This window comes from Excalfactoria chinensis, chromosome Z, assembly GCF_039878825.1.
Source record: "Excalfactoria chinensis isolate bCotChi1 chromosome Z, bCotChi1.hap2, whole genome shotgun sequence".
Lineage (NCBI taxonomy): Eukaryota > Metazoa > Chordata > Aves > Galliformes > Phasianidae > Excalfactoria > Excalfactoria chinensis.
Window position 1 is genome coordinate 43658396 of NC_092857.1, and position 23975 is coordinate 43682370.

General features: G+C 43.7%; 2 protein-coding genes across 4 annotated transcripts; one reads left to right on the forward strand and one right to left on the reverse strand.

The window, feature by feature from the left end:
* Positions 1–227: 227 nt before the first annotated feature.
* On the forward strand, positions 228–11046 carry CHRNB3 (cholinergic receptor nicotinic beta 3 subunit). 3 transcript variants are annotated; one of them, XM_072358836.1, is made up of 6 exons: positions 228–572; positions 2569–2720; positions 3497–3541; positions 6865–6974; positions 7182–8064; positions 9372–11046. In XM_072358836.1, exons 1-6 carry the CDS (start codon positions 530–532, stop codon positions 9504–9506), a joined length of 1368 nt encoding a protein of 455 aa, XP_072214937.1. In that variant the 5' UTR covers positions 228–529; the 3' UTR covers positions 9507–11046. The 3 variants fall into 3 exon arrangements, with proteins under 3 accessions (XP_072214937.1, XP_072214936.1, XP_072214938.1); XM_072358837.1 differs by lacking the exon at positions 9372–11046 and having other exon boundaries at positions 389–572; positions 7182–7711; positions 7799–8297; XM_072358835.1 differs by lacking the exon at positions 9372–11046 and having other exon boundaries at positions 377–572; positions 7182–8297.
* Positions 11047–14176: 3130 nt separating this feature from the next.
* On the reverse strand, positions 14177–23346 carry CHRNA6 (cholinergic receptor nicotinic alpha 6 subunit). Its single transcript, XM_072359442.1, has 6 exons — positions 22975–23346; positions 21361–21500; positions 20029–20073; positions 18861–18970; positions 17754–18741; positions 14177–14841 (listed from the first exon to the last, which is right to left on the reverse strand). The coding sequence occupies exons 1-6, from the start codon at positions 23051–23053 to the stop codon at positions 14719–14721; spliced, it is 1485 nt and encodes a 494-aa protein (XP_072215543.1). The 5' UTR covers positions 23054–23346; the 3' UTR covers positions 14177–14718.
* Positions 23347–23975: the final 629 nt, after the last annotated feature.

The following is a 23975-nucleotide window of genomic DNA, read 5'->3' on the forward strand; positions in this document are numbered from 1 at the left end:
CCATTATAGTATGAAAAATGAATAAACAAATTAGCTCTTAAGGGAGGTTGTCTCATTTGTCAGACCTACAGATACAGCTGGAGCAAACAATCCGTCAGGCATTTGGTATGTTTTGGGGGCTGTTTTGCAGCTTAGTTTGGTTTTGGTTCTGTTGTTGTTTTTCTCCCAACAGTAATTGGCAGCATCACAAAATGCATTTCTCCCCCTTAAACGCTTTGCCTCATTTTGAATCCCAGACGGTGGTGGCTGTAGCCACCCAAATTCCAGCCCAAGCACATCAGCCAGAGCTTAGGACCCAGAGCCCTGTTTCAGGCTTACGGGATGTGACAGCTGATGGAAAATCAATGAAGTGTGCTTTACGGAGCGTCATAATGATGCAAGATGAGGCTCAAAAGGTGCCTGCTTGCCTTGCAGGCTCAGCTGTCTGCCTTAGGTTTTAACCAGATTATTATAGTCCCCTACTAGGACAAGATCAATTTGCCTATGAAAAGAAAGGACTATATTTAAAGGAAAAGCTACAGCTGTGCCCATGCTGTGTCTGATGCTCTGTGTGCTGTGTTGGAGCCGATCAGGTAAGAGCAATTTCTTCTTCTTTCAAACTGAGCTACAGATGTTCCAGATTTATTTTTTTTTCTGATATAGAGTTAGCTGCTCTTTGCTGGGATGAGGCAGATGCAGCTTCTTGTGGTCCTCATCTAGCACTGTCAGACCACCATGGCAGTGCTGTATCAGCTGCTGACTTTGCAATGCAACCTCAGTGGCAAAAGGGCTTTGAGATTTACGGTGCATGAGGGGGGTCACAGTTAGGAATTAAGCTAAGAACCAAGGCTCTGTTCTCACTGCTGTTACTGGCAGACCTCTATCATGGGGAGTACAGTAAAATGCCCCAGATGAGCTGATGAAGTGTCCTGCCAGCCTTTCTCATTGGGGGCAGGTTTGTGTGGCAGAGCCTCTGACCAGCCCTCCCAAATTTCCTGTGCCTGTAGTGAGCTGCCACCAGCACAAACTGCAGCAAGGCAGGGGGCTTCTGGCATAGAGGCAGAAACATGGGGGCAAAAGTTTGCCAGTTACTTGTCTTTGTGGCAACCTAATATGGAGCACCAAAAGTTTTGCCCTCTCTCTGTTCTGTGTGATAAACTCAAGAAATCTAGCCTGCTGCCCGTGTCTCAGTTTTTCCAAAGGCTTCTTCAGTGTTTTCTATGAGGCTTTATCTTGAGGTGATCAACAGGGATCTGAGGCTATTTTTTATTTTTTTCCCCCCCCGGTACTTTTTTTTTTTTTTTTTTTTTTTTTTTTTTTCTCATTAAAAACTTGTAATTTTAAACTGTCCCCCGTGTGTGTACTGAGTCTGCCTTACAAGAGCCCCAGTTGTCTTCTTTCTGTTCTTCTTCACCTCCCAGGAGCATGTGCCTATCACTCCAGTGGGGCTGCTGGGCTTGAGGCTGCAGGGCTGCCCCTCATTAGCTGAAGCTGAACCCGCTGTGCCCAAGGGCTGTCTAAGGGGGCACAGACTCCCTGCACACAGTGGGGTTGTCAAGGTGTGTGTGGTGGAAGTGAGGCAGAAGCAGGGCAGAATTGTGGCTGTCCTGACACACGGATGCAGTAACCAATCCTTTTTCCCCTCGGGGCACTCTGAAACAAGGTGAGATCATGCTCACCTTTGGGTCCAGCATGTGTACCAAGAAAGAGGCAGAGTGCTAGTGGGACTGGCGTTGAGGAGAGGTGGGGGATATCAGTTCTGAGCTGCCCTGCCCTTCCAAGGTGCAGGGCATAGCTTGGGGAGTCCCAGGCCTTGCAGGTGCAGACCCAGCCCTGAGTGCCCAGTTCCTCCTGCTGCCAGCTGAATGGCTTTTGGTTTTTGCTCCCTTGGTGCTGTAACCTTTCCCTGTCAGAGAAAGCACCTTAATATTTATTTATTTGTTTGTTCATTTGTTTTCTCCTGTGATTTGCTTTTTGCTGAACTCGGGAAAAGGGTTCATCTCCAAGCGCTGTGTAGGGGTCACTCTCATCTGGTTTCAAGGCCCCGCAGTAAGAAAATCATGCAATCCACATCCATATGCTTGGGTGGAAAGTTTCTATTCCAAAAGGGTCATATAAACAGAATCACAGCACAAGTGGGATTGGCAGGGACCTCTGGGTCCGTCTGGCCCAACCCTGACTCAGCAGGAATGTTCATAGCAAGGTGCCCAGGCCCATTTCTGGATGACTTTTGAAGACCTATAAGAAGACTCCATCACCTCTCTGAAAAAGCTGTGGCAGTGCTCCATCACCTGCACAGCAGGATCATGCTGTGTTCAAGTTTGCACCCATTGCTTTGTGCTCTGTCACTGGTATGAATGAAAAGAGCTTGGCTCTAGAAGGAGAGCAAGTGAAAATCCATGGACCTGGAATGTCCACAGTTTATTGCTGATCTTTCTAGCTATCAGCCAGGAATAACCCCTCTGCTCCCCATGACTTTCCACAGTATCCCACAGGTATCTAGAGAACCTGAGGTGTCATTAGCCAGGCTGATCCCCTTGGGCTGTGCCATCCCACACCTGCCCTCCTGCATGCCTTTCTGTCTTCCAGATGTGGCTGCCCTTGGTTCAGTTGCAGAGAATGAAGATGCGCTACTGAGACACTTATTTCAAGGCTATCAGAAATGGGTCCGTCCTGTGGAAAACTCCAATGACACCATCAAAGTCCTCTTTGGGTTAAAGATATCACAGCTTGTGGACGTGGTAAGCGCTGTGTCAGGCTCAATGAAGCACTGCTTCTCCTGTGGAGAGCCCTGTGCCTTGCAGTGATGCTGGTTGTGCTGCTGGCTTTGGCCTCCTGACACAACATCCACTGGTAAAGCAACAAAGCACCGCCTGGTGTGGTGCCAGGGTGGTACCTCCAGCTGCCCTGGGGCTCCTTGGTCTCCTGGTAAACCTGAAGGCCCCTCCTGCCTGCAGCTCGTGTCATTAAAGCCCTTCTTTAAAAGCCCTCTCTGATGTGACCATCAGAGGCTGTCCCTGGGCTTGCATTTGCAAGATAACAAGGTAGAGGACAGGGTGTGAAAATGTGAGGCTGGCTTGGTATTGCTTGTTCCAGGTAAGGTCTGCCCAGGCCAAAACCAGAAGGTGACTCAGCCACACAGATCCAGGCCTGGGGTGAACCAGACAAACTATATTTGGACTCCCCTTCCCTTTCCCGTTCATCTGTGCATGGTGGGGTTTGCACAGGGTGGGAGGGTGAGAGGGTGACAGATGGCAGCAGCACTCCTCCTGCTGCAGAAGACAAGCTCCCTTTTGTGCTTTGTTTCCATGCGTTGTCTTCTCCTTGCCCAGACTTGACTCACATTGGGCAGCATGGGGACATGAGCCACCCCACTTTCTGTCCTAGACCCATCGCCTCCTTGTACCTTAACACCTGACTCCATGGGGGCTAAGATGGGTCTTGCTGGAGCACATGTAGGGGTTGTTTCCTCTGTCTGTCCTGGTATTACAGGCCTCTCTACCTTGTGTTGCCTTAGGATGAGAAGAACCAGCTGATGACGACCAACGTGTGGCTGAAGCAGGTAATTCAGATGGCCTCAGATCTTCCTATCCACTGCAAGGCTGCTGAGTGCAGCAAGGATGAGGGCTGCTGCAGCCTGCCACTCTGTCCATCACCATCCATGACAAACTCAGTGCCACATATGCCTGTGTGAAGTTCTCCTCTCACTTCAGCTAGTGCCTGAAGGGGAGTAGAGGCAGACAGTGAGCTCCAAGCCAGCTGTATTCTGGGAAAGCAACATCTCCTGGAGCTGTGATAGTTGTTCTGGGATGCTGCCTGTGCACTGAGGAACCATCCTGTCTCAGACCTAGAGGTCATCTGAGCACTGCGTCCCTTGCCTAAGTTAAGATAGGTTTCTTCTTCAGCACAAGTAAAGAGAAAAAAAAGGGTCAGCATGTTAAACCCTACAGATTAAAATCTGTAGCATTTTTGCAAATTAGTCATAACTCTCTATCTTGCTTCTGGAAGTAATTTACACAAGAGAAGGAAAAGTGCAAGCTGAACTGTTAGGTCTCCTTCACTCCTGAAGAACGCTGTATTTGGTTTAGATTACATTGCACTGATTTATTGACCTTGTGACAATTATTTTAAGTCTCTCAGCCATGTGAGCATCTATAGAAGTGTCAGATGATCTTAGGGAGAGGACACAGTACCCAAGGCTTGCAGAGAATGGTGCTGTAAGAAGTAGTTCCCAGATTGCTGGACTGTTGAAGGACAAGCACAGCTCATTTTGTGTCCTCAGCTTGATGTCTGCATCCCTGCAGTGACTGAGTTCTGGGATGGTGTGAGATTCTGGATGCTGTATGGGTACTATGAAAAAAATGGCCTCTTCCTTGGCCAGTTCCTCTATCCAGGACAAAAAGACATCAATGCCCTGGGACAGCCTTCATCCCTCTGTGTGACATTTCCGTAGACGTATTAATGCATTTGGGGCAGTTTTGGTTGGATGTTCATGTCGGGCACCTTTTTGTTCACAACACTGACCTGATTTGGAGCCTGTGTCACCACTTACACCATAGGAAAACAGCATGCTATAGGGCTCAAGCAATGCCACCATCATTTTCTCCTTGCCTCTCAGGAGTGAGGAGGAGAAGAAGGAAACCATTTTCTCTGATTCCTCTGCCTTAAAGCATGGATAAAAGAAAGACCTACCCAGGAAGTTGCTTTGCAGACATGCCGCTCCTCTGCAGGTGTTTGGAAACCGAGCTCAGGTTTTAGCCAGGGCAGCTCCCTAGGATAAGTGAACACTAAGGTGTTCACGAGGGTCTCTGAGCTGGGTTTCTGCTGGGTGCTATTCTTTCTAGCATCCCTTCTGATGGTTCTGAGGACTCTCAGATGGGCTGTCATGGACATAATGAAGTGCAAGGCAGAAAATAGGTGAGGCATGGTCACTGGTTTTCACATATGCTGATATCCCCAGGAGGATGGGCTGAGCACAGAATACCCATAGTTTGACCCAGGTGTTCTGTTCTAGGAGTCATACATTCCCATAGGCTTAGTGTGAGCTGGTTTCGCATACAACTCAGTGCCCAGAATACTGTTAGAAATTGCAAGAACAGCTGAGAAAAGATGCCTAAAAATAAGCAGCATTAAAGTATCTTTTTCTTTCAGTTAGGGAAAAATGAAGAACACCCAAACCTTTCCAAAGACTCAGAGCTCCTTACTCTGCAGGAGCTGGGGAGGTCAGGGGAGGCTGGTAGTCACCTTAAGTGTGTGAGGTGAAGGGGGAATCAGAGATATCATTCCTATGCATGAACTTGACTTTTCTTAGATGAGCAAATCTCAGTTCAAAGGATTCTTTTATTTTTCTTTCTTTTCCTCTCAAGTCCAAGTTCTAAAGATGCTAGGAACTGGCATAGGGCTTCCTGGCAAACATGGAAGGTGCAAAGAAGTTTCAGTGGTTGCAAGTTGTAGAATTAATTTCTAAGCCTGGGCCCAGTGTTTCTTCACCTGACTTCACTGACTGAACAACCTGAGTTACAGCCCAGGGGCAAGGAGTCTGGCAGAGAGAGTAGTAGGGAATCTGGGAAGGCAGGCAGCAGAGAGGAAAAGGACCTTTGCATCTACTGCTACAGTTCAAGTCAGCATAGCCCATAGGGAGATTCCTGTTTTAAATTGTTCATCTTCAAATTCTTCATGCAGTCTATTTTCTGCTCTAGTAAGGAGACACACAACTATTTGCCTTGCAGACATGAAAGAGCACTTTAGCTTGGAGAGAAATCAATGCAGGGCATGGGGGAGGGAGGAGTGCTGCAGATACACAGATAACCTAGGCATTCTGCAAGGCATAGGAGAGCTCTACCAACCTAGCACCCATGCATGACCATGGGCCCTATCCCTCCTCTGCTCCTGGAGGAGGAAGACACTCTGATCTTTCCTGGGTCTCTGTGGAGGCTCTGGGTTGCTATAAAGGTCTGCAGTAACAAGCAGGTATGGTTGTGAAAGACAGGTATGATTGGAGAAGAAGCAGAGAATATTGATTCTAGGTTTATCTTTTGCTTATGATGGAAATTGGCCTAGGATGGCTGATCCCTGAGGAGCTCCCAGTGCTGGAGATTAATGGAAAGTGCTTTGCTATTTGCTTCATTGTATTAGCCACAATCTGCAGATCATGTTTCCCCATGCTGCCACTCTTGTGAGAAGCTGAAAAACCATATCATGAAAGAGATCAGAGAGATAATTTTTCACTGCACCTCAATTTCTGGGTTGCTGGTGCCACTTTGCTAGGCTTTCTCCAGGTAACAAACAAGATACAGCAAATAAATATGATGAAAATGGTCAGGACTCTTCTTGATTTTTGCATTTTTTATGTAAAAATAAAATATATGCCTTTAGAACTGTAGCCAAATTCTTTGCAACATGATCATGTCAATTTTCCTGTAATTGCATTCTGATCTTCCTCATGAACCAACAATAATTTGTATTGCAGGGACAGTGTAATAAAGCATGTAGAGATAGATGTCTTAATGTAGACAATTCTATGAAAGATCTTACACATCGACGTTATTGCCATTACTGAATCATAAAATAGCTCAAGTCATCTTTGTCTCCCATCCAGTATTGTGAAATATCTATAGGAACAGACAGTACTCTCCATAAGTGCCCACTTCGAGGCTGCCTGGATAGGTCTTTTTTATGAGGTTCCACCTCTGGCTGAAGGGACAGTGCTTATGGGGATTAATGTCTCCCAGCCATGCCTGCATGACATCCTTTCTGCAGCTCCTTAGTCATAGGCCAAGCTCTGCCCTCGGTGCTGTACAATACAGAACCATGAGGCAGATGGTGAGACAAGGAATGAGGCTGTTGGGGGCTGAGCAGGCAGAGGACTCCATTGACTCATTGCAGGAATGGATGGACCACAAGCTCTCCTGGAATCCAGACGAATATGGTGGGATCACTGCTATCCGTGTCCCTTCTGAGTCTCTGTGGCTTCCTGACATTGTTCTGTTTGAAAAGTGAGTAGCATGTTTTTTACTCCAGGCTTAGACCATAGCATGGATGAGACACGCCAGCTATCATAAAGCTTGTCTGCACTCCTAGAAAGCTGCTTATAGAGGCAGTATGAATGCTGGCTTTCCTCGCGTGGGTCTGGGGGGCGGAGGGGCCGGGTTAGCTCTGGGGCACTCTGAACTTGGTACTTTTTCTTCCTGTCTGACTCACAGCGCTGATGGACGTTTTGAAGGGTCCCTGATGACCAAAGCCATAGTGAAATACAATGGAGTAGTGACCTGGATGCCACCAGCCAGCTACAAGAGCTCATGCACGATGGATGTAACCTTCTTCCCATTCGACAGGCAGAACTGCTCCATGAAATTTGGGTCATGGACATATGATGGCAGCATGGTGGACTTGATTCTCGTGGATGAAAATGTAGACAGGAAAGACTTTTTTGATAACGGGGAGTGGGAAATCTTAAATGCCAAAGGTATGAAAGGCAACAGGAAGGATGGGCTGTACTCTTACCCATTTGTCACCTATTCCTTTGTGTTGAGACGCCTTCCACTGTTCTACACTCTTTTCTTAATAATCCCTTGCCTGGGGTTGTCTTTTCTAACTGTCCTGGTATTTTACCTGCCTTCAGATGAAGGAGAAAAGCTGTCATTGTCCACTTCCGTTCTAGTCTCCCTCACTGTTTTCCTTTTAGTGATTGAGGAAATTATCCCTTCTTCTTCCAAAGTCATCCCTCTGATTGGTGAGTATCTGCTTTTCATCATGATTTTTGTGACCCTCTCTATCATTGTGACTGTCTTTGTCATCAACGTCCACCACCGCTCCTCAGCAACTTACCACCCTATGGCTCCCTGGGTTAAAAGACTCTTCCTCCAGAAGCTGCCTCGGCTGCTCTGCATGAAGGGACATGTAGACCGCTATTCCTTCTCGGACACTGAGGAAAAGAAAACCACCTTGAAATCAAAACTCTCAGGAAAGCAGAAACACAAGCAAGCAAAAGATGGAGAGAAGATCGTGATTGCCTTTCTGGAAAAGGCAGCTGATTCCATTCGGTACATTTCCAGGCATGTTAAAAAGGAGCACTTCATCAGGCAGGTAGGTGAAGGAAGGGCAAAAAGATGTCACAGCCTCCTACACAGCAGCGACTTCCAGGTTTTTCCTTTTCTGCATGCCCTTCTATCTGCTTCTTCCCCTTGCATTCCCCTTGCACGTGTTCTGGGGGCTTTCCCTCCTGGGTGTGGGAAAGCTTGTTACTTCAAGAACAGTGTTGTGTTGTAGGAGTCTCTGTTCTTCCCAGATGGAAGGGGCCACAGCTGGCTGTTCCATAGGAATTCCTGTCTTGGGAGTATTTAAATAACCTGGCCTTGGTTAAGATGGGGACAGAAGCAAATCTGGAAATCCTGAATTGCCACATGCTCTGAAAGTGTGTCTGTCACAGCTGTTCTAGGCAAGTTTTATGACAATTGCTAGGGCTCACTCTTGGTCTGCCAGCTATTCTATGTAGTGTAGGTGCCATGTTTAGAGCTGAGGTCTTCGTGGCTTGCACAAACAAAAGTTTGTTTAGACCATCTTCTCCTCCATCCTTCTCTTCCCAGCAATGCACCTGGCTATTAACATGGCATATTTTAGAAGTTAATTAAGTAATGTGTCCAGAAACAGTGCACCTCACATAAGGGTAGGACAGCCAAGAAAGGCAACCAGCAGAGAAGAAGTTCTCTTAGCATTTTCCTAGCAAAAGCCAGGGCTTTGTTTAAATGTCAGCAGAGTGATGAACACTAAACCAAATGTGCAGTATGTGAGCTTGTAGTGTCCATGACTGAAGTCTTCTCTTTGAGGCTTGAGTTACTAAAAAAAAAAAAAAAAAAAAAAGTCCCCTGAATCTGTTTAATAAACAGTGCTTCCACTTATTCAGGGTTGTGCCAGTAGACACAATGCAGAGCCTCCCTCCTAAATGCATGCAGCATGAGCCAGCAGAGCACTTAAGCAAACACAAACTGGTGGGACCACTCGTACTGCACGTAACATCTGCGTCAAAGTGCTTTGCTAGAGCCAACTCCTGGCCCTCCAAGGGAAATGCAGTTTTGTTAGAAGAAATCTAAATTGTTATAAAGACATCCTCAGGTTTCAGTCCGTAAGCTTTTACCTATATACTTAGCTAAAAGCTTTTGCACAGCCTGAAAGAAGTCTGGTTATCATGTGCTTATACCATGAAAATGCGCTGATGTTTTGATAGACTGGCGGGTATGGCTGCTGAAAAGCTGACCTGTGTTGGTTTCAGGCTATAGCACGCTGCAATCTTCTGATTTTTAAAAGGAGATTTTTTGGAGTTGAAATATGTGTAGTAGTACCAACAAAGTACTGGCCTCCTTGCTGTTTCTGTTTGCTTCTCCTCTCCTTCACAGGTTGTCCAAGACTGGAAATTTGTAGCTCAAGTCCTGGATCGGATCTTCCTGTGGTTATTCCTGGTGGTGTCAGTGACGGGTTCAGTTCTTATCTTCACCCCTGCATTACAGATGTGGCTGAACAGCACTCTGTAGAAAATGCTCCTACGCTAACACACAAGAAGCCCAGTGATGTGGGATAGTGCTGCCTTTGAAACTGGTATCTCTTCTACGGGATGGGAAGCAGTGCAGGAGTGAGAGGAAGTGATGTCAGCAACAGGCATTGACTACTGCTTCCTTCACATGGCTCTGGCTGTTACAGCCTTGGTGGAGACTGGAAAAGGGATTGGTGAATGGCTGAATCCAAAAGTGAACTGGGGATGCATAAATGAGTTACAAATATTTCACCAGTAATACTGGATGAGCCAGGATTATTAGTTATACTTGGGGATAGTGGTTCTGGCACAACCATTATGTTTTACAAGCAGATGCATCAGTTAAAATACTACTTAATTAAAGAAATTAGATTGGAGTAGCAACATAGTGCTCAGTTCTCAGTGTACAGTAGCAAGTCAGTATTCAGTTTACCTACATTACCAAGTAAAAACCACGAAGTCCTTATGGTTAGCTTTCTACACGTGTCAGAACTGACAATTATATGGCATGTGCATTAGAAAAAAATGTGAACAACTTTTAGATGGGATACCCCAAACCTCGACTCTGTGGCCATACCTTCAACTTAGAGCTCTGCCCACCCACTAGTAACCTCTACAGCGTGCACATTTAGTCTCTCCTCTTGGCCATCAGGAAGTTGCAAGTGTTACACTCTTTTCTGTATAATGTGCATTTTTGCCTCATACTGTGAAAGATAATTAAAGACTGAACAAGGGAGGGTTTTTTCCCATGCTCCTCCACATTTGGAAACTATGATTCCTGCACCTGCATGTTCACAGAACATCACCTGGAGTATACCCCCTGAAGGAGCACAACCTTGCTGGTCCTGGTGGCAACAAAGGTCTTCCTAAGTAGTTCAGCTGGTGGAGATGCACGAACTTCTGTGGCAAATGAAGCTTGTTGCTGGTGCAGAAGTTTGTTTTTTTCTGAGAGCTGTGGGGTGTGTTGGCTGCCAAAAGGGTACAACTTTGGTGTTGGTCTCAGCCAATTCAGAATTTCATTGCTTTGACACACTTAAATGTAGTTTTTCTGCATTATTAGAACAGAAAATGCACAGGTGAGGGTCTCTCTACATTCCCAGGGACAAAGCTCTGCCACCATTACATCCTTTAGAATACCTCTCTCAGACGTAGCTGGTATTTTTGAGGCAAATGGGGATCCAGTGTTTGACAACATAAATGTAAATCTGTTGCTAAAGCTTTAGCTAGCCTTGAAACTTTCTCCCTAAGGGTGGGGGTCAGAAGGTGTTGAAAATACTGAAAGGTATTGCTGTGTATATGGCATGTGCACACCAGACCTCTGTGTGCTCAGATCATTCCATCTTGTTCTGTCACTGCAGTTCACTTGTGCAAATATAATCAATAAAGGTGCGTTTAGTAAAGGATTCTCAGAAGTGAGAATACGCTCATACTGGTGCTGAAGGTGTTCTTAACTTTTTGTTTCGGCAGCCCAATTTCTAGCCCACTTTAAAAAAAATGCTGGTTTCAAATCTATTCAAATACACGATTTTGCTTGTTCTTGGAAAGTACTCATAACTTTTTATCTCTGTGTATGAGTTTGAGGAGGAATCTTTCAGAGTTGGCTATTATATTGCAGGATCCTAGAACAGATCCATTCAGTTTAGCATATACAGACAGTTGTCTTAATGTGGACACGGGTATATAGATCTCACGCATTAATCTACACTTCTTTCCATGCATTTTTCCACGTCATTTTGTTACCCTGGCCAGTACTGTGAAATATCCATAGGAAAACCTATTTCTAGCAGACAGAGACTCTCAAAATCAAATAGTGATGGACTTCCCCAATGACTGCTGCTGCCAAGGGGCTGCCTCTTAGAGATGGTGGATGACAGAATTATCTTCTGCGTGAGTGCTTCAGGTGCTCAGCTGGCAGATGATCCTGTCCTCACCCTGCTTCAATTCAGTTTCCAACCTGCAGGCAGCAGACATCCGTGTGTCATGTGACCATGTCAGACTGCAAGCTGCTTTTTTCGTGTAACATTTGGGAGGGCTCAGGTGCACGGACTGGGAGAACTCTGGGCACTGCATCGTCCTCATGGCTTTTGACCTCTGGTGCTCCCAGCACAGCCCCTGGGACTGCTACATTTTTCATCTCTCTGCTTATTATCCTCATGCTGGCTGTTTCTGAGCTTCCCTGAATCCTTTTCCCTCAGGCCCAGAAGTGCATTCAGCACATCTCACTAAAAAACGCAATGCAAAAGGACATCTGTGCAGAACTCCTCCCTCTGGGTTCCTTCCTTCTGCTCCACGTACCTGAGGATGATGACCTTTCTAATTTAAAATCTTAAAAGAAAACCCAGCCTTCTCTCCTCAAAGTGTGACATCTTGATAGCTGGCTCTGGTTTGTCCAGGACCTGGTGCTGCATGGCAGGACTATATGTATCATCCACCCATCAGGAGACAAACATGCTGGGCTTCTCCGGGCCTTTTAGTGGGGGAGAGATGGAAGGATGGTCTCCCTTAGGAAGAGAATGTGATGAACTGGCTGAGCTATTTAATTGCTTCTGGAAGCAGTATTTTTAAAATAAATTCACAGATGTGAACTCTCCCAGGGAAAGAAAGTTGATGGCCACCGGTGGTATGCTTACTGGTGGAATATATAACCAGCCCTGCAGTTTGCCTTCAACCATTCTATTTGCACTGTCTGTATGGCCACAGGTTCAACAGCAAATGCTGGAAGTCAGATGTCTTTCCTGTCAAAACAAAACATTCAGGCACAGAATGCAGCTTTTCTCTTCAGTTTCTCTCTCTTTCCCTCTTCATTCTTGCTGATTAATAAGCTAGCACAGCAAAGATCATTTGATAACATATTTTAACACATTGTGCAGTGGGCTTTAAAAAATACGAGCTCTCCAACTGTGTTCCAGGAATAATATGGAACTTCATTCCAGGACTTCAGAATGACTCCCATCTGCCAAGGAACAGTGATGTCTGATTGGTACGTGGCACACACTGAAAAGATTGTACTGACACTGCACAGTAAGAGTTAAGACAGCCTGTAACAGAGAAAATGTTTTTAATCTTGAAGCTATTGGTTGGAATAGCAGTGATAACCTTTAAAAATCCTTAAGTACAAAACCAACAGGAACCAAAATATATAAAGAGTCTGAGGGTGAACAGTCCACATAGGTTAGAAACCACATTAGGTGCACAGCTACCAAGTGTTTTAGGATTAAGCTCATTACCTGGTTACCCAAGAGGAACTCCAGCCCCAAAGTATCTCCACACTTATAGAACAGGTTGCACACCCAAGACTGTTCTGACAGGAGCTTCTGCAGAGCTGTTTGGATTGAAGTGCCTACCTTTGCATAGGATTCATGATCATCTGCCTTCTTCTGGCATGATATGAATAATCTAATTTGGTCCTGGTTTTACAAACAGACAAAGTCAGTGCTTCCTATCCAGTTCTGTCTGTGATGAGTAGCTGCTCAGGGACAAATGCTTCCCAAGTGGGCTTATAACCGAACCTGAATAAGAAAGTACTGTCAGAGCAGCCCCTGTGAACTGGGACCACAGTCAGGCTGATGTAAGGAACATGGTTTGCAAATCCTGCTGGAGCTGTCCACAGATTTTATTACTCAGTACTGGGAAGTAAAGGGGAATTTGGTCATAAATATGATAGATAAAATGTTGTGGTTTTTTTTAAGATTTAGAGGCATGTAGATCTCAAATGTAGATGCTTTACGTTTTAATCAAGGATGCCTCAGGTCTTTTCTGCTTCTAGATATTGCCTCCAGGTTGTTCCCCTGGTGCTCCTAAGATAATGAAATCACACAATCATTAGGGTTGCAAAAGGCCTCTAAATTCACCAAGTACAACCATCAGCATATCCCCACTGTGCCCAGTGACCATGTCCCTCAGTGCCACATCCACACTGTTCTTTAATACCTCTGAAGACAGAAATTCCATCTCCTCCCTGGGCAGCCTGTGCCACTGCAACCACTTTTCTAAGGAGAAGTTTTTCCTAACATCCAGCACAAACCTCCCCTGGTACAACTTGAGGTCATTCCTTCTTATTCTGTCACTGTTACTGAGTAGAAGAGGCTGATCCCCACCTTTCCATAGCCTCCTTTCAGAGTGATGAAGTCTCCTCTGAGCCTCCTCTTCTCCAGACTGTGCAGTCCCAGCTCCCCATAAGGCCTGTGCTCCCATCTCCTCACAGCTTTTTTGTTCTTCTCTGGACATGCTCTAGGACCTCAGTGTGTTTCTTGTAGTGAGTAGCCCAAAACTGAGCACAGTACTCATCATGAGGCCTCACCATAGCTTAGTACAGAGGGACAATAACCTCCCTGCTCCCGTTGACAGCACTATTTCTGACACAAGCCAGGATCCCATTGGCCTTCTTGGACACCTGGGCACACTGGTGGCTCATGGTCAGACAGCTGTAAAATAATGCCCCCAGGTCCTTTTCCACTGTGCAGGAGGAAAATGTGCTCCAAACAACGTTAGCAAGACTGTGCACTGCAACATACGAAGCAGGTTTGTTGTCAGCTACAGAGAGGTACTTAAGACCTATTGGACTTCAAGCATAAAATTAAATACATGTGCTGTTGATCTCATATCCTCATTTGTGTACATGTATTGTAGAAAATGGGAATTGTATTAAAAATACTACAGAGTCAAGGGATTGGTTTGATTGTACTTTTATTTGGATTTTTATCTGCCCTGTCCCAAAAGCACAGTAAAGAGTGTTGATCCAGTCAGTAGGAATGTGGTACCTCAACTAAGTGCCGTGCTTAAGTCTAGACATTGCATAAGGGGAGAAAGAGGAAATGTAAGAGTTGTGATGAGGAAAGAGAAGTGAGACTTTCATTCTCTTAGCACAAATTACTCACAGTGGACCCCTGAACTGAAGCCGTGGGAGAAACTCAATAATTTCTGCCCACTACTGTGATTCTTGGTGCAATTCCTACTGAAGATCTAATTGAGAAGACAGACAGGCACTCTATAAATCTCAGCTTATCTGCCTTAGAGAGACCACAGTCTCATCTCACATTTTCAGTCCCCTTCTCATTCTGCTTTGGATTCTTGCTTTCCCAGAGGACCCTTCCCTTCTCCCCTTCCCACTGGGGCTAGAAGCTGAGGGATGATGTAAGAAGAGAGGAACACAGGGGACAGTTCCAAACTGAAAATGGAATACAAACATAAGTGGACAAAAACAGTGACTCAGGTTATGTATCTGTTATTAGTGGCTGGATAAATAATCCAGCAGTCCCAAACACACAAAGGATTATAAACACCCAGAGAAACACTCTGTCAATCACCATAGCTACGTATTTCCAATCATCTTCCACCTGTAAGAGAAAAAAAACAAAAAAAAGGACAGATTATGTGTAGTGTAACACATCATTGTGAGTTAACATTTAATGGTAAAAAATGTCCCTTGTGCTTTTTAACAAGGAGGAACATACATCCAGGCAGGAACATTGCTTGTGGTGTTTAAAGCTGTTGCAGTTTTCAAGTGTCTTAAGAGGGGTCTGATAACAGAATTTATAACTTCTGGCTGAGAACATGAAATATTCTCCTAATCTTATACTGAATTTATTTATTCATTTATTTTTCCTGAGTTTTCCAGTTGTCTGGCAAACTATGTCTGTGTCAGACAATAGCAAATAGAATGAGACCATGTGATGGGTGTAGATTGAGGTGATGTGGCAGCAGGCTGAGTCACTGCAGCTGCACGTGGCTGGATCCTGCCAAAGAATCTGGTCTGGCTGCCCACATATGAGACAGCCTACTGCTCTGGCATGACTGGCCACACTGCCATTCCAGTTAAACTCACAGCCTCCAGTGAAATGGAAAGCTGAGCACATGAAGGTTAGAAAAGCAAACACTTGGACTGAGCAAAGCAGTGCCACGTGCTGAACATGTAAGTCTCAGAAATATGCCCTAGAACCACAGAACCACTTTCACTGAAGTCACTGTCCTTTAAACCATGCCTGTGCATGATGACCGTTGCATCAAAGAGAACTCACTCACATAAAACCAGTGAGTGATAGAGAGTTCCCTGCTTGAGTTAAGAGTTCTCTCCGCTTGTTTTCCTCCAGAAGATGACTGCTGTAGTTCTTCTGAAAGGACATACAGCATGAACTCCAGCTACAGTGGAGCTTCCACAATTTTCTGAAGTTCTTCCACAGTCTTCAGAGATATTCAAGATCTTTCTGGTTGCTTACCTGTGTGACTTAATGTAGGCAACCTGCTCTAGCAGGGGTTTGGATTGAATGATCTTCAGAGATTCCTTCCAACCCTAACAAATCTGTCATTTTTAAAGGGCTTCTATTCATATGGGACACGTCCATAACAGCATGCACATAGCTCTGTACGTCTGAACAAAGCAGAAAGCCTCCAGAATCATTTCCTTGGTGCTCGTTGGAGAACAAAACACGTTATTTCCCCAGATAAATGATTTTTTCTCACATGGAAAGTCCTGTTTCCAATCCTTGGTGCACTGTGAAAGGTGAGATACAGAGCTGCTGATGTGCATGCAATTGCATGTGGCAGAAGAGGTTTGCAAAATGTGAATCAGCACAATGAAAGACATCATGAAAGACTGAAAATGAAAGACTTATCATGAGCTGCATAGTTGAAGTGTCACATTATTTGAACTGCTTCACACAAATTCTCCTCTTATTTGGAATGCATACAAGAAATAAGCGGAATACAGTACAAGGGTATATTTTTTCCTGCTGTGGCACTGAAAATAGGGCTGAAATGCTAGGGTGAAGCAAAGCATTAGGGGCATAGTTACTAAGCAAGGCTCAGTTCAATTCCTGCCTTATTCTGTCCTGCTGGACTCTTGTCCCTTTCTTTGGTCTCATCCTATGAATTCAGCCTCCAAGATTTAACTGTAGCCCATTATTCAAAGTTACCTGCTTTGTTTCCAGATGAATTTTCTGCAGGACATAAAAAAGAGGAGGGGGGAAAGGGGGAATGAATTTTTGGGTTGCATTGAAATTGCATAAATTGGTGCTGATTTCAACCAAATATTTGGATAGAAAGAATATCTCTCAATAATTATGTTTCAAAATATTCGAATTTTTGGGGGATAGGAATACAGTCGCATTTTGTTTTGAAATGGAACTTGTCTTCTCATAGCATCTAAAAGGCATCAACATTTCAAGTTAGAGCAAAAGTAAATGTTTCGTTAGGATGAAAACTCATTAAAAAACCTTCTTGAAGTGTCAAAGGGTTTTAATTCCTTATGAGGCATTGGCAAGCGTTCATGTGAGATAATCTTTATTAGAGCTGCTTTTAGTTCTGTGTTTAGACCCAAGGAATTGGCTCTGGCACTCTTAAGATTACAATGTGCATCATTTTCCATGACAGCAATCCTAGCTAGGATGAAAGCTTCACAGAATCTAATCTATAAATTGAAATGACAATCTTTTTTTTTTTTTTTTTTTTTTTTAATAATAAAAATAGCCTTTTTTTTTTTTTTTTTTTTTTTTTTAAGTGTGATCTTATTCATCTGTTGTCTGTTTTTATTTATCTGCCTCCCCCAAACTCAAGATTTTTGTTTCAAGATTGGAAATACTGTCTTGCTGAAGGCACAATGAGTCAAACCACTGCAAAAATATAACAAATTGTCAGAAAACACCATACTGAAAGACAGTTCCGGCAACAGAAAGGGAATATCTCTACCACATTTATCACTAGCTGAGAAGAGTTCCTTTCCAGAACACCAGATATGTAGCAGGTTTTTGTTCCTTCACTGACACAGAGGAGCACCCTGCTTAGCAACCAGAGCTTTTGTTACAGTGATAGCACTGCTCACCAGGGCTGAGCAGTTCAGGAGCACTGGAAGAATAGACCCTTCTGAGGAATTACGGAAGTAGGGTTAGAAGACTTTCAAAAGCTCCACCTAGACTATCCCCTGTACCGTGGCAGTGGCTCCTCTTCCTCACACGGAATGGTCATTTTCATGACTGATATAAAACCATCTTACCACTCAAATTATCCATCAGGGATAGAGAAGGAACAGGTGAGGTCACTGTTCTTGTTCCATCCCCAGTGCATGATTTGGCCTCTCCCAGTTTGAAGGAAACTTTGACCAGTTCACAGGACTCAAAAGTTTCTTCTCTAGACATACCATTTCCAGTGCCCTTGAGCTGCCACCCTACATCACAACCGTTTGCCTTGCTCCCTATTCTCCCATGGAATGCTGCAAGTGTGACCTTGTGCCCAGCTTGTTGGCTACCTCCCTTACCTCTTTGGTTTCATTTTGAGACTTCATGTTCTCAGCGATGAACTGAATATTGTTGATGACATCTTTCACTTCTGGGGAGTACTCTGTGTGCTCTGCCATCCATCTCAGTGACTGATGACTCAGTTGACTTCTTTTGGTTGAGGTGAGTTCAGCTGCTTTATCACAGTGACAACACCAGTGCTCCTTGTGTAACTCGTTATCTTTGTGTTTGCTGTGTTTTGATTTGCCTGATATTTTGACCGATCCTTTCTTAGTCTTTTTGGAGACATTTTTTTTCTCCTGCTCTAGAGGCCGCTGCATCAACAGAACACTGGGGAGCAGGCTAAGAAAGACAGATTTTACCCATTTGGGCATTGTGTGTGTTGTTGGAGTTCTATAATGTATATTTAGGACAAACACAGTGATGACAATGGAGAGAGTCACAAATATCATAGTGAAGAGCAAATATTCACCCACAAGGGGTATTACTAAAGAGGTGGATGGAATTGTTTCTGTGATCACTAGTAAAAATACAGTCAAAGAAAGCAGCACAGAGATGCAAAGAGTCACCTTCTCACCACAGTCAGATGGCAGATAAAAAACTAGCACAGTCAGGAATGAGATGAAGAGACAGGGAATAATCAGATTTATGGTGTAGAACATCGGCAACCTTCGAATATAAAATGAATATGTTATATCTGTATAGATCTCTTCACAGCAGTTATATTTGATGTCATGTTTGTAGCCAGAAGCATCAACTATTTCCCACTCGCTATTTTCCCAAAATTCTTTCATATCTACTTTGGAGCCAATGATCAGAAGATCTATTTTGGCTTTGTCATAAGTCCATGAGCCAAATTTCAATGAACAGTTCTGATGATCGAATGGGAAAAAAGTAATATCCATGGGACAGGAGCTTTTAAATATAGCTGGTGGGGTCCAGGTGATCATTCCGTCATAGCGAAGAAGGGCTTTGGTCTTTCCTTCAACTTGAAAATCTCCCACAGCACTAGAAAAACAAATGAGGCAAAGAGAAAAAATGCCATGAAAGGAAAATAATGTATTTTATGGATACAGCAAGATGATACTTTTCAGAGAAAGGGTAAAACAGAAAAGTGTTCACCATACTTATTGTATAAGACAATATCTGGTTTCCAAATTTTATCTGCTGGTACCCGAACAAATTCAATTCCATCATATTCTCTGGGATCCCATCGCAATTTGTAGTCATTCCAAATCTAAAAGAAGAATGAATAAGAAGTATAAACATTGCGTTATCAGCAAGTATCTTCCTCATGAGTGATGTTACAATAGAGACTGGAAGAGAATCACGACTAGAAGGGGACAGTGATCTGAAAGACATCAAAATCACAAGCTGGAGAAACATGGGACATAAGAGCATTGCTTACACAGGCTTGCCATCTCTTGCTCTGTGAGGAGCTATGAAAACAACAGCTGTTAGCTGCTGACATGATGATATCTCTCCTCTGGTTTGCTACCTAAGTGTACAGCAGGGCTACTCTGCACTGCAAGCAAGAAACATGGTCCTTGCTGTTGCCCTTATTGGAGTGAGTCCTGAAGGCTAAGGGAGACTAATGTCAAAGGAGACAAATATCCTAAAGGGAAAGGAGGTGCCCATGCACAATGTCAGGTTGGTGTGGCTGGGAAACATTACTGGCTTTACAGCGGCAGTGAATTATGAGCTCAGGAGCAGCTAGGGATACTTTTCATCACTCTGCAGTGACTTATCACTGGGCTATGGTCCAAGTTCTCACAGCCTACTCTGAAGATCCTGGTCTAAAGTACCATAACTTCTCAAGAGAACTTTGCGTGGATCACAAGCAGGGGCTGGAGAAAGCTGTTTTAATGAAATATAGCTTGTTTCTCTCAGCAGTTAAGATTTAGGCTTTGCTTACGTATATGTGCTAAGACCATCAGGTGAAGTGGAGGCATGTTCCTTTTGCTATGAAATGCTTTCATTGAAATCCTCAGTGTGGAGATGACTTAGGATCACAGAGTTGCATATTTAATCACTCCTGAAGGATCCATTCAACTAAATGTACTGGTGATAAACCAGTGATAATGAAAACTCAGAACACAGGAAAGATGGGATATAAAACTTCTCAGGAAAAAAAAATAAAAAAAAAATAAAAAATTACTTATTGAAATTTTTTTAATGTTGTGTCTTCTTATTTGTACCTCTAAAACCATATTACAAAACAAGCAGTTATTATATAGACCTAACATTCCATCACATTAATGCAAAGTAAATGAGAAACACAATGTATTCACTTACGTGCCTTAGCCATAGATTGGTTTCCATAATCTGATTGACTTCATCCTAAAAAGAAACACAGACATGTACATCTTCACTCATAAATCATTAATAGTGTGCTGAGATGGCCACAGTCTTATTCTGATAAAAATAGAAACCAGAATTCCACATTAACTGACACCAGCTATTTTCTGCCTGTGGTCAGTGGCACTTGGGTGGGTAATAAAGATAAATGGGCAGAGCTGGGCTATCTTCAGGGTGGGGGTTATAAGTTAGTTGTGTACAACTGCAGCTCTACCAAAAAAAATTTAAGGCTCTGCTGAAAAATGGTGCCCCATACGTGTATGGAAGAGGGCTGCACTGGATTGCTAGAAGCCTGAGTGTATGGAGGACAACAAACTTACAGCTGCTCTGATCATTGTCAAAGGAATAAGGTTCTGCTGGTGCCTATGCATTTTGTTTGGTTCAGTTTTTAGAATGCTCTGTTTACATACTACAGTACTGGACAAAATTCAAGGAAAATGATATCTGCAGTGTAAATCTTGCATTTCCAAGCAAAATTATGTAGCAGTTGAACTAAACTTGCACTAAGTTAAATCACTGCTGCAATGAAAACTTATATTCAGAGCCACTTACTGCTGTTGTCAACCAGCAGTGAATCATGAGGGTGCTGCAAAATGCACAAAAATAAAAGATGGGGTCCTGTTCTAGGTTTAACAGCCTAAAACTGTTTGGAAAGATTCAGGTTACAAGCATATATGAATGCAGCCTAAAACTTCCACTGAAAATATCTGCAAGAATATTGTTTTGTGTAGTTCTTAATATGTAAACATGAGATGTCAAAAATGTTAAGGTACTTACAGACCAAAGGATACAGAAAATTCAGAGAATGTTTATCATTCAGTACAGAGGATGAAGCACCAAGGTAGTTTTGAAAGCCTTGTTGGGCTCTCATCTAATGGGTAAGGTATCTAGGCCCTTCTGAAACCTTGACAGGAGAATTAGGCTGCATGTTACACAGAGCAAATACAATCCCACATCCCTGGGGTAGGCAAGCCCTGTGACAGTGAACATTTGGTACTGCCGCTCCAGATGCCAGGGGCTGCTGCCTGGAGCAGAGGGATTTGACATGACAGAGATAGCCAATGGATCTGTAGAGTCTAAACTGGTTGTATGAGGAGCTGAAGTGACCCGACTGACAGAATAGCAAATGTCTCATTGTGTGCACACTGACAGAGAACATCAGCTATGAGGGTTGTATGTGCAGACATCATGAGCACATCTGCTGTTGGAACACTCTGTGTGTTTTACAATCATGCCTAAATCTCAACAGTCTTCTGTAGTCAATCTTACCACATTTGTAAGCTGGGTAATAGCCAATTCAAAATGCACCGTGACAGGATCAGATACGTTTTTCACCGGCCTGATGAACTGGTTGTAGTGGGAGAAGAGTTTGTGAAATAGCCGTTCCTCTGACTCGCAGGCTGTGGTGTCTGCATTGGTAAAGATGAATAACAAGTACTTCAGCGGTAAGGAAGAAGGAAAGAAGATGCTAAATAATGTGCTGCTCCAGTGTTTACTTCTGGATCCTGTGCTTGACCCCGTGTATCCAGATACAGAAGCTTACTTCTGCTCTAAAGGATGTCCATTTCTTATGTTTGGTGAGAAAAAAAAATAGAGGCTTTGTAAAAGAGAACAGCCCTTTGGGAACAAGCACAACTGACAGAGCTGGAACTCTCAATTAGTATGGGGCAGATTAGACAGCTTGGCAGGCAGGCCCTGAATTGCCTCACTGCAGATGCATGAAAAGTGCTCTGAATCTGTTACATACATTCCAAGTCTGATACAATAATTTTTCTAGTGCTTGAAACAAAAGACTTCAGTTTTATAAGGAAAGATTAAATCATGTGGTTTCTGGCCTGTGATCGCACAGATGTCCTACAGGAAGATGCTTACTCTAAACAACACTATTTTCATGCTTGGGCCACTCCTTGGTTTCGAACCTTCTATATTAACAAAGCATTCTCAGATTATCATGGTTTAAAGCTGAAACCTGGTTGTTGCTGATTTCATTTGTGAGCTAATATGCCAGTAGAATTTTCATGACTTGACATCTTGTTCCATCCTTTTTACAGCTCCTAGAGAAGAGGCACGAATGTCTGCAGAATTTAGATGTTTGAATGTTGTGTTTTGGGCCGCTTAAAAAGGAAACTGCAGTTTTCTTTTCAGATCTCCTTATCATCATCCATCAGGCTGTGAGTAGAAGTCCCCTGCTGTGAGAACACAGGTTTCCTGCTACAGTCTCACACCTAAAGCCAATGAATCTAAAATCACGTTTGGTCTGAATTTTTCCTACTGGCTTAGTAACAGACTTAAAGTAACAGAAGCAGGCAAATACTCAGGCCTCTCATTTTTATACTCCAGTTGCAGATGCTCATCCTATTGGTGTTGCTTTAAGACTGTGCCTCTGCTAATATAAAAGCTGTAACTCACAAAAGTCCTGGTCCTGCAGGCACTCAAGAAAGGCATAGTGACTTAAAAGCAGGAATCCTGCTGAGATTCAGTGGGATGCATGGAAATCACTGCACCAGAAACAAATCACAAACAGCAGTGAATGAAATGCATTGAGTTCACACTTTTGGAGGTGTGAGCGCAGAATATGCACACCTTCAGTGTGCATTATTAAAGCACTGGGAAAATTCAAGCAAGAAGCAAAATTGTGAGAGCTTCTCTATCTCTATCATGGTCATTCTTTGCTAGGAACAGTTCCTCAATTAGTGCTCAGAATAAAACGAAGAATTTTACCTGTGAAAAATAATATTGCTGTAGCTCTCTCAAAATACTGTTGAAGTATTACAAGTTTCAAGTTATGAGTAGACAGTAGAAGTTTTAAATTGAATTTACTCCATAGAAACAGAAAAAAAGGCTAGGAAATACTTTACAAGACCAACATCAAAGATAGCCTACCTGTAATTAAGGATGTGAGCATGAATGCCCACGCACCAAAAGCAGGGAGACACCACCATAGCCGCCTCTTGGGATGCATTGCCAGAAACAGAACAGACCTTCCTTTTGAGAAGAGAGGTTTGAGGAAAGACAGGAACTGAAAGCAAGAAAACACTGAAGCCCCTTGGCAAGTAAGAGGAGCAAAGACGGACTTCAATTTTGCATTTGCAGCAAGCTCTGCAGTCTGCTAAGCAGAGCAAAGCTTGGCAGAGTTTCTTCCACAGTCACCAGGAGAGAAGAGCTTATGCTGTGCAGAGAGATGAGAGCGGTAGCATCCTATCAGGTGACATTCACATTTCCAGGCACCCGCACCCTTGCCTCTGGGGGATGTGTGAGAGTGCAGGAGAAGGAGGAAAGGCGAGAGGCAGGGTCACTGTGGCTGTGGAGAGGGGGAGGAATCCTCCCAGCTCTCCACGTGCTGAGGAAAGCACACTTACTCAAAAGCATCTGTTTTAACTATTGCTTGGTCCTTACCAGACTGAGCCTGTCAAAATTTTCAGGGATGAAAGAACTTCACTTTTCTCATCAAGGACTGGCTCTGCAGCAGGGGGAATGGAAGCACATACCTACCAGAAAAGACATCTGAGAGTTGAAATAGGAAGAGCATCATATGCTGGAATTGCTTGACAGTATTCCAGGCAAATAAATACAAAGGCAAATAGATTTATTGTGAGCATTTGCCAGGAACAACAAAGTCTGCTGAATTCTCTCCTGACAGACAAGCCAGTTCACAACATCCATTTTCCTATGATTTTTGTTTGTCTGTGTGCATATGCTCCGTCAGAGAATATCCTTTATGTGCACTAAGTACAGCATGAACACATCTGAGCAAAGGGATGAGTGCTTTGACCAAAACAGAGCTGCTGCTGATTTCCCATCATTACACTGTTGTATAAATGTGGGAAGAAAAGAAAAGCTATGAAAGGAAAAAAGATGCCCTTCTTGCTGCACAACAGAGACAA

What these genes read in the sequence shown, in the direction of transcription:
- CHRNB3 (XM_072358835.1), top strand. Translation starts at nt 530, where the DNA reads ATGCTGTGTCTGATGCTCTGTGTGCTGTGTTGGAGCCGATCAG. An exon ending in TATCACAGCTTGTGGACGTG is followed by an intron (nt 2,721 to 3,496) that starts GTAAGCGCTGTG and finishes GTGTTGCCTTAG; the next exon opens with GATGAGAAGAACCAGCTGAT. An exon ending in CCAACGTGTGGCTGAAGCAG is followed by an intron (nt 3,542 to 6,864) that starts GTAATTCAGATG and finishes GACTCATTGCAG; the next exon opens with GAATGGATGGACCACAAGCT.
- CHRNA6 (XM_072359442.1), bottom strand. Translation starts at nt 23,053, where the DNA reads ATGCATCCCAAGAGGCGGCTATGGTGGTGTCTCCCTGCTTTTGGTGCG. An exon ending in CCAATCTATGGCTAAGGCAC is followed by an intron (nt 18,971 to 20,028) that starts GTAAGTGAATAC and finishes TTCTTCTTTTAG; the next exon opens with ATTTGGAATGACTACAAATT. An exon ending in CTCAAAATGAAACCAAAGAG is followed by an intron (nt 14,842 to 17,753) that starts GTAAGGGAGGTA and finishes TTTCTCTTACAG; the next exon opens with GTGGAAGATGATTGGAAATA.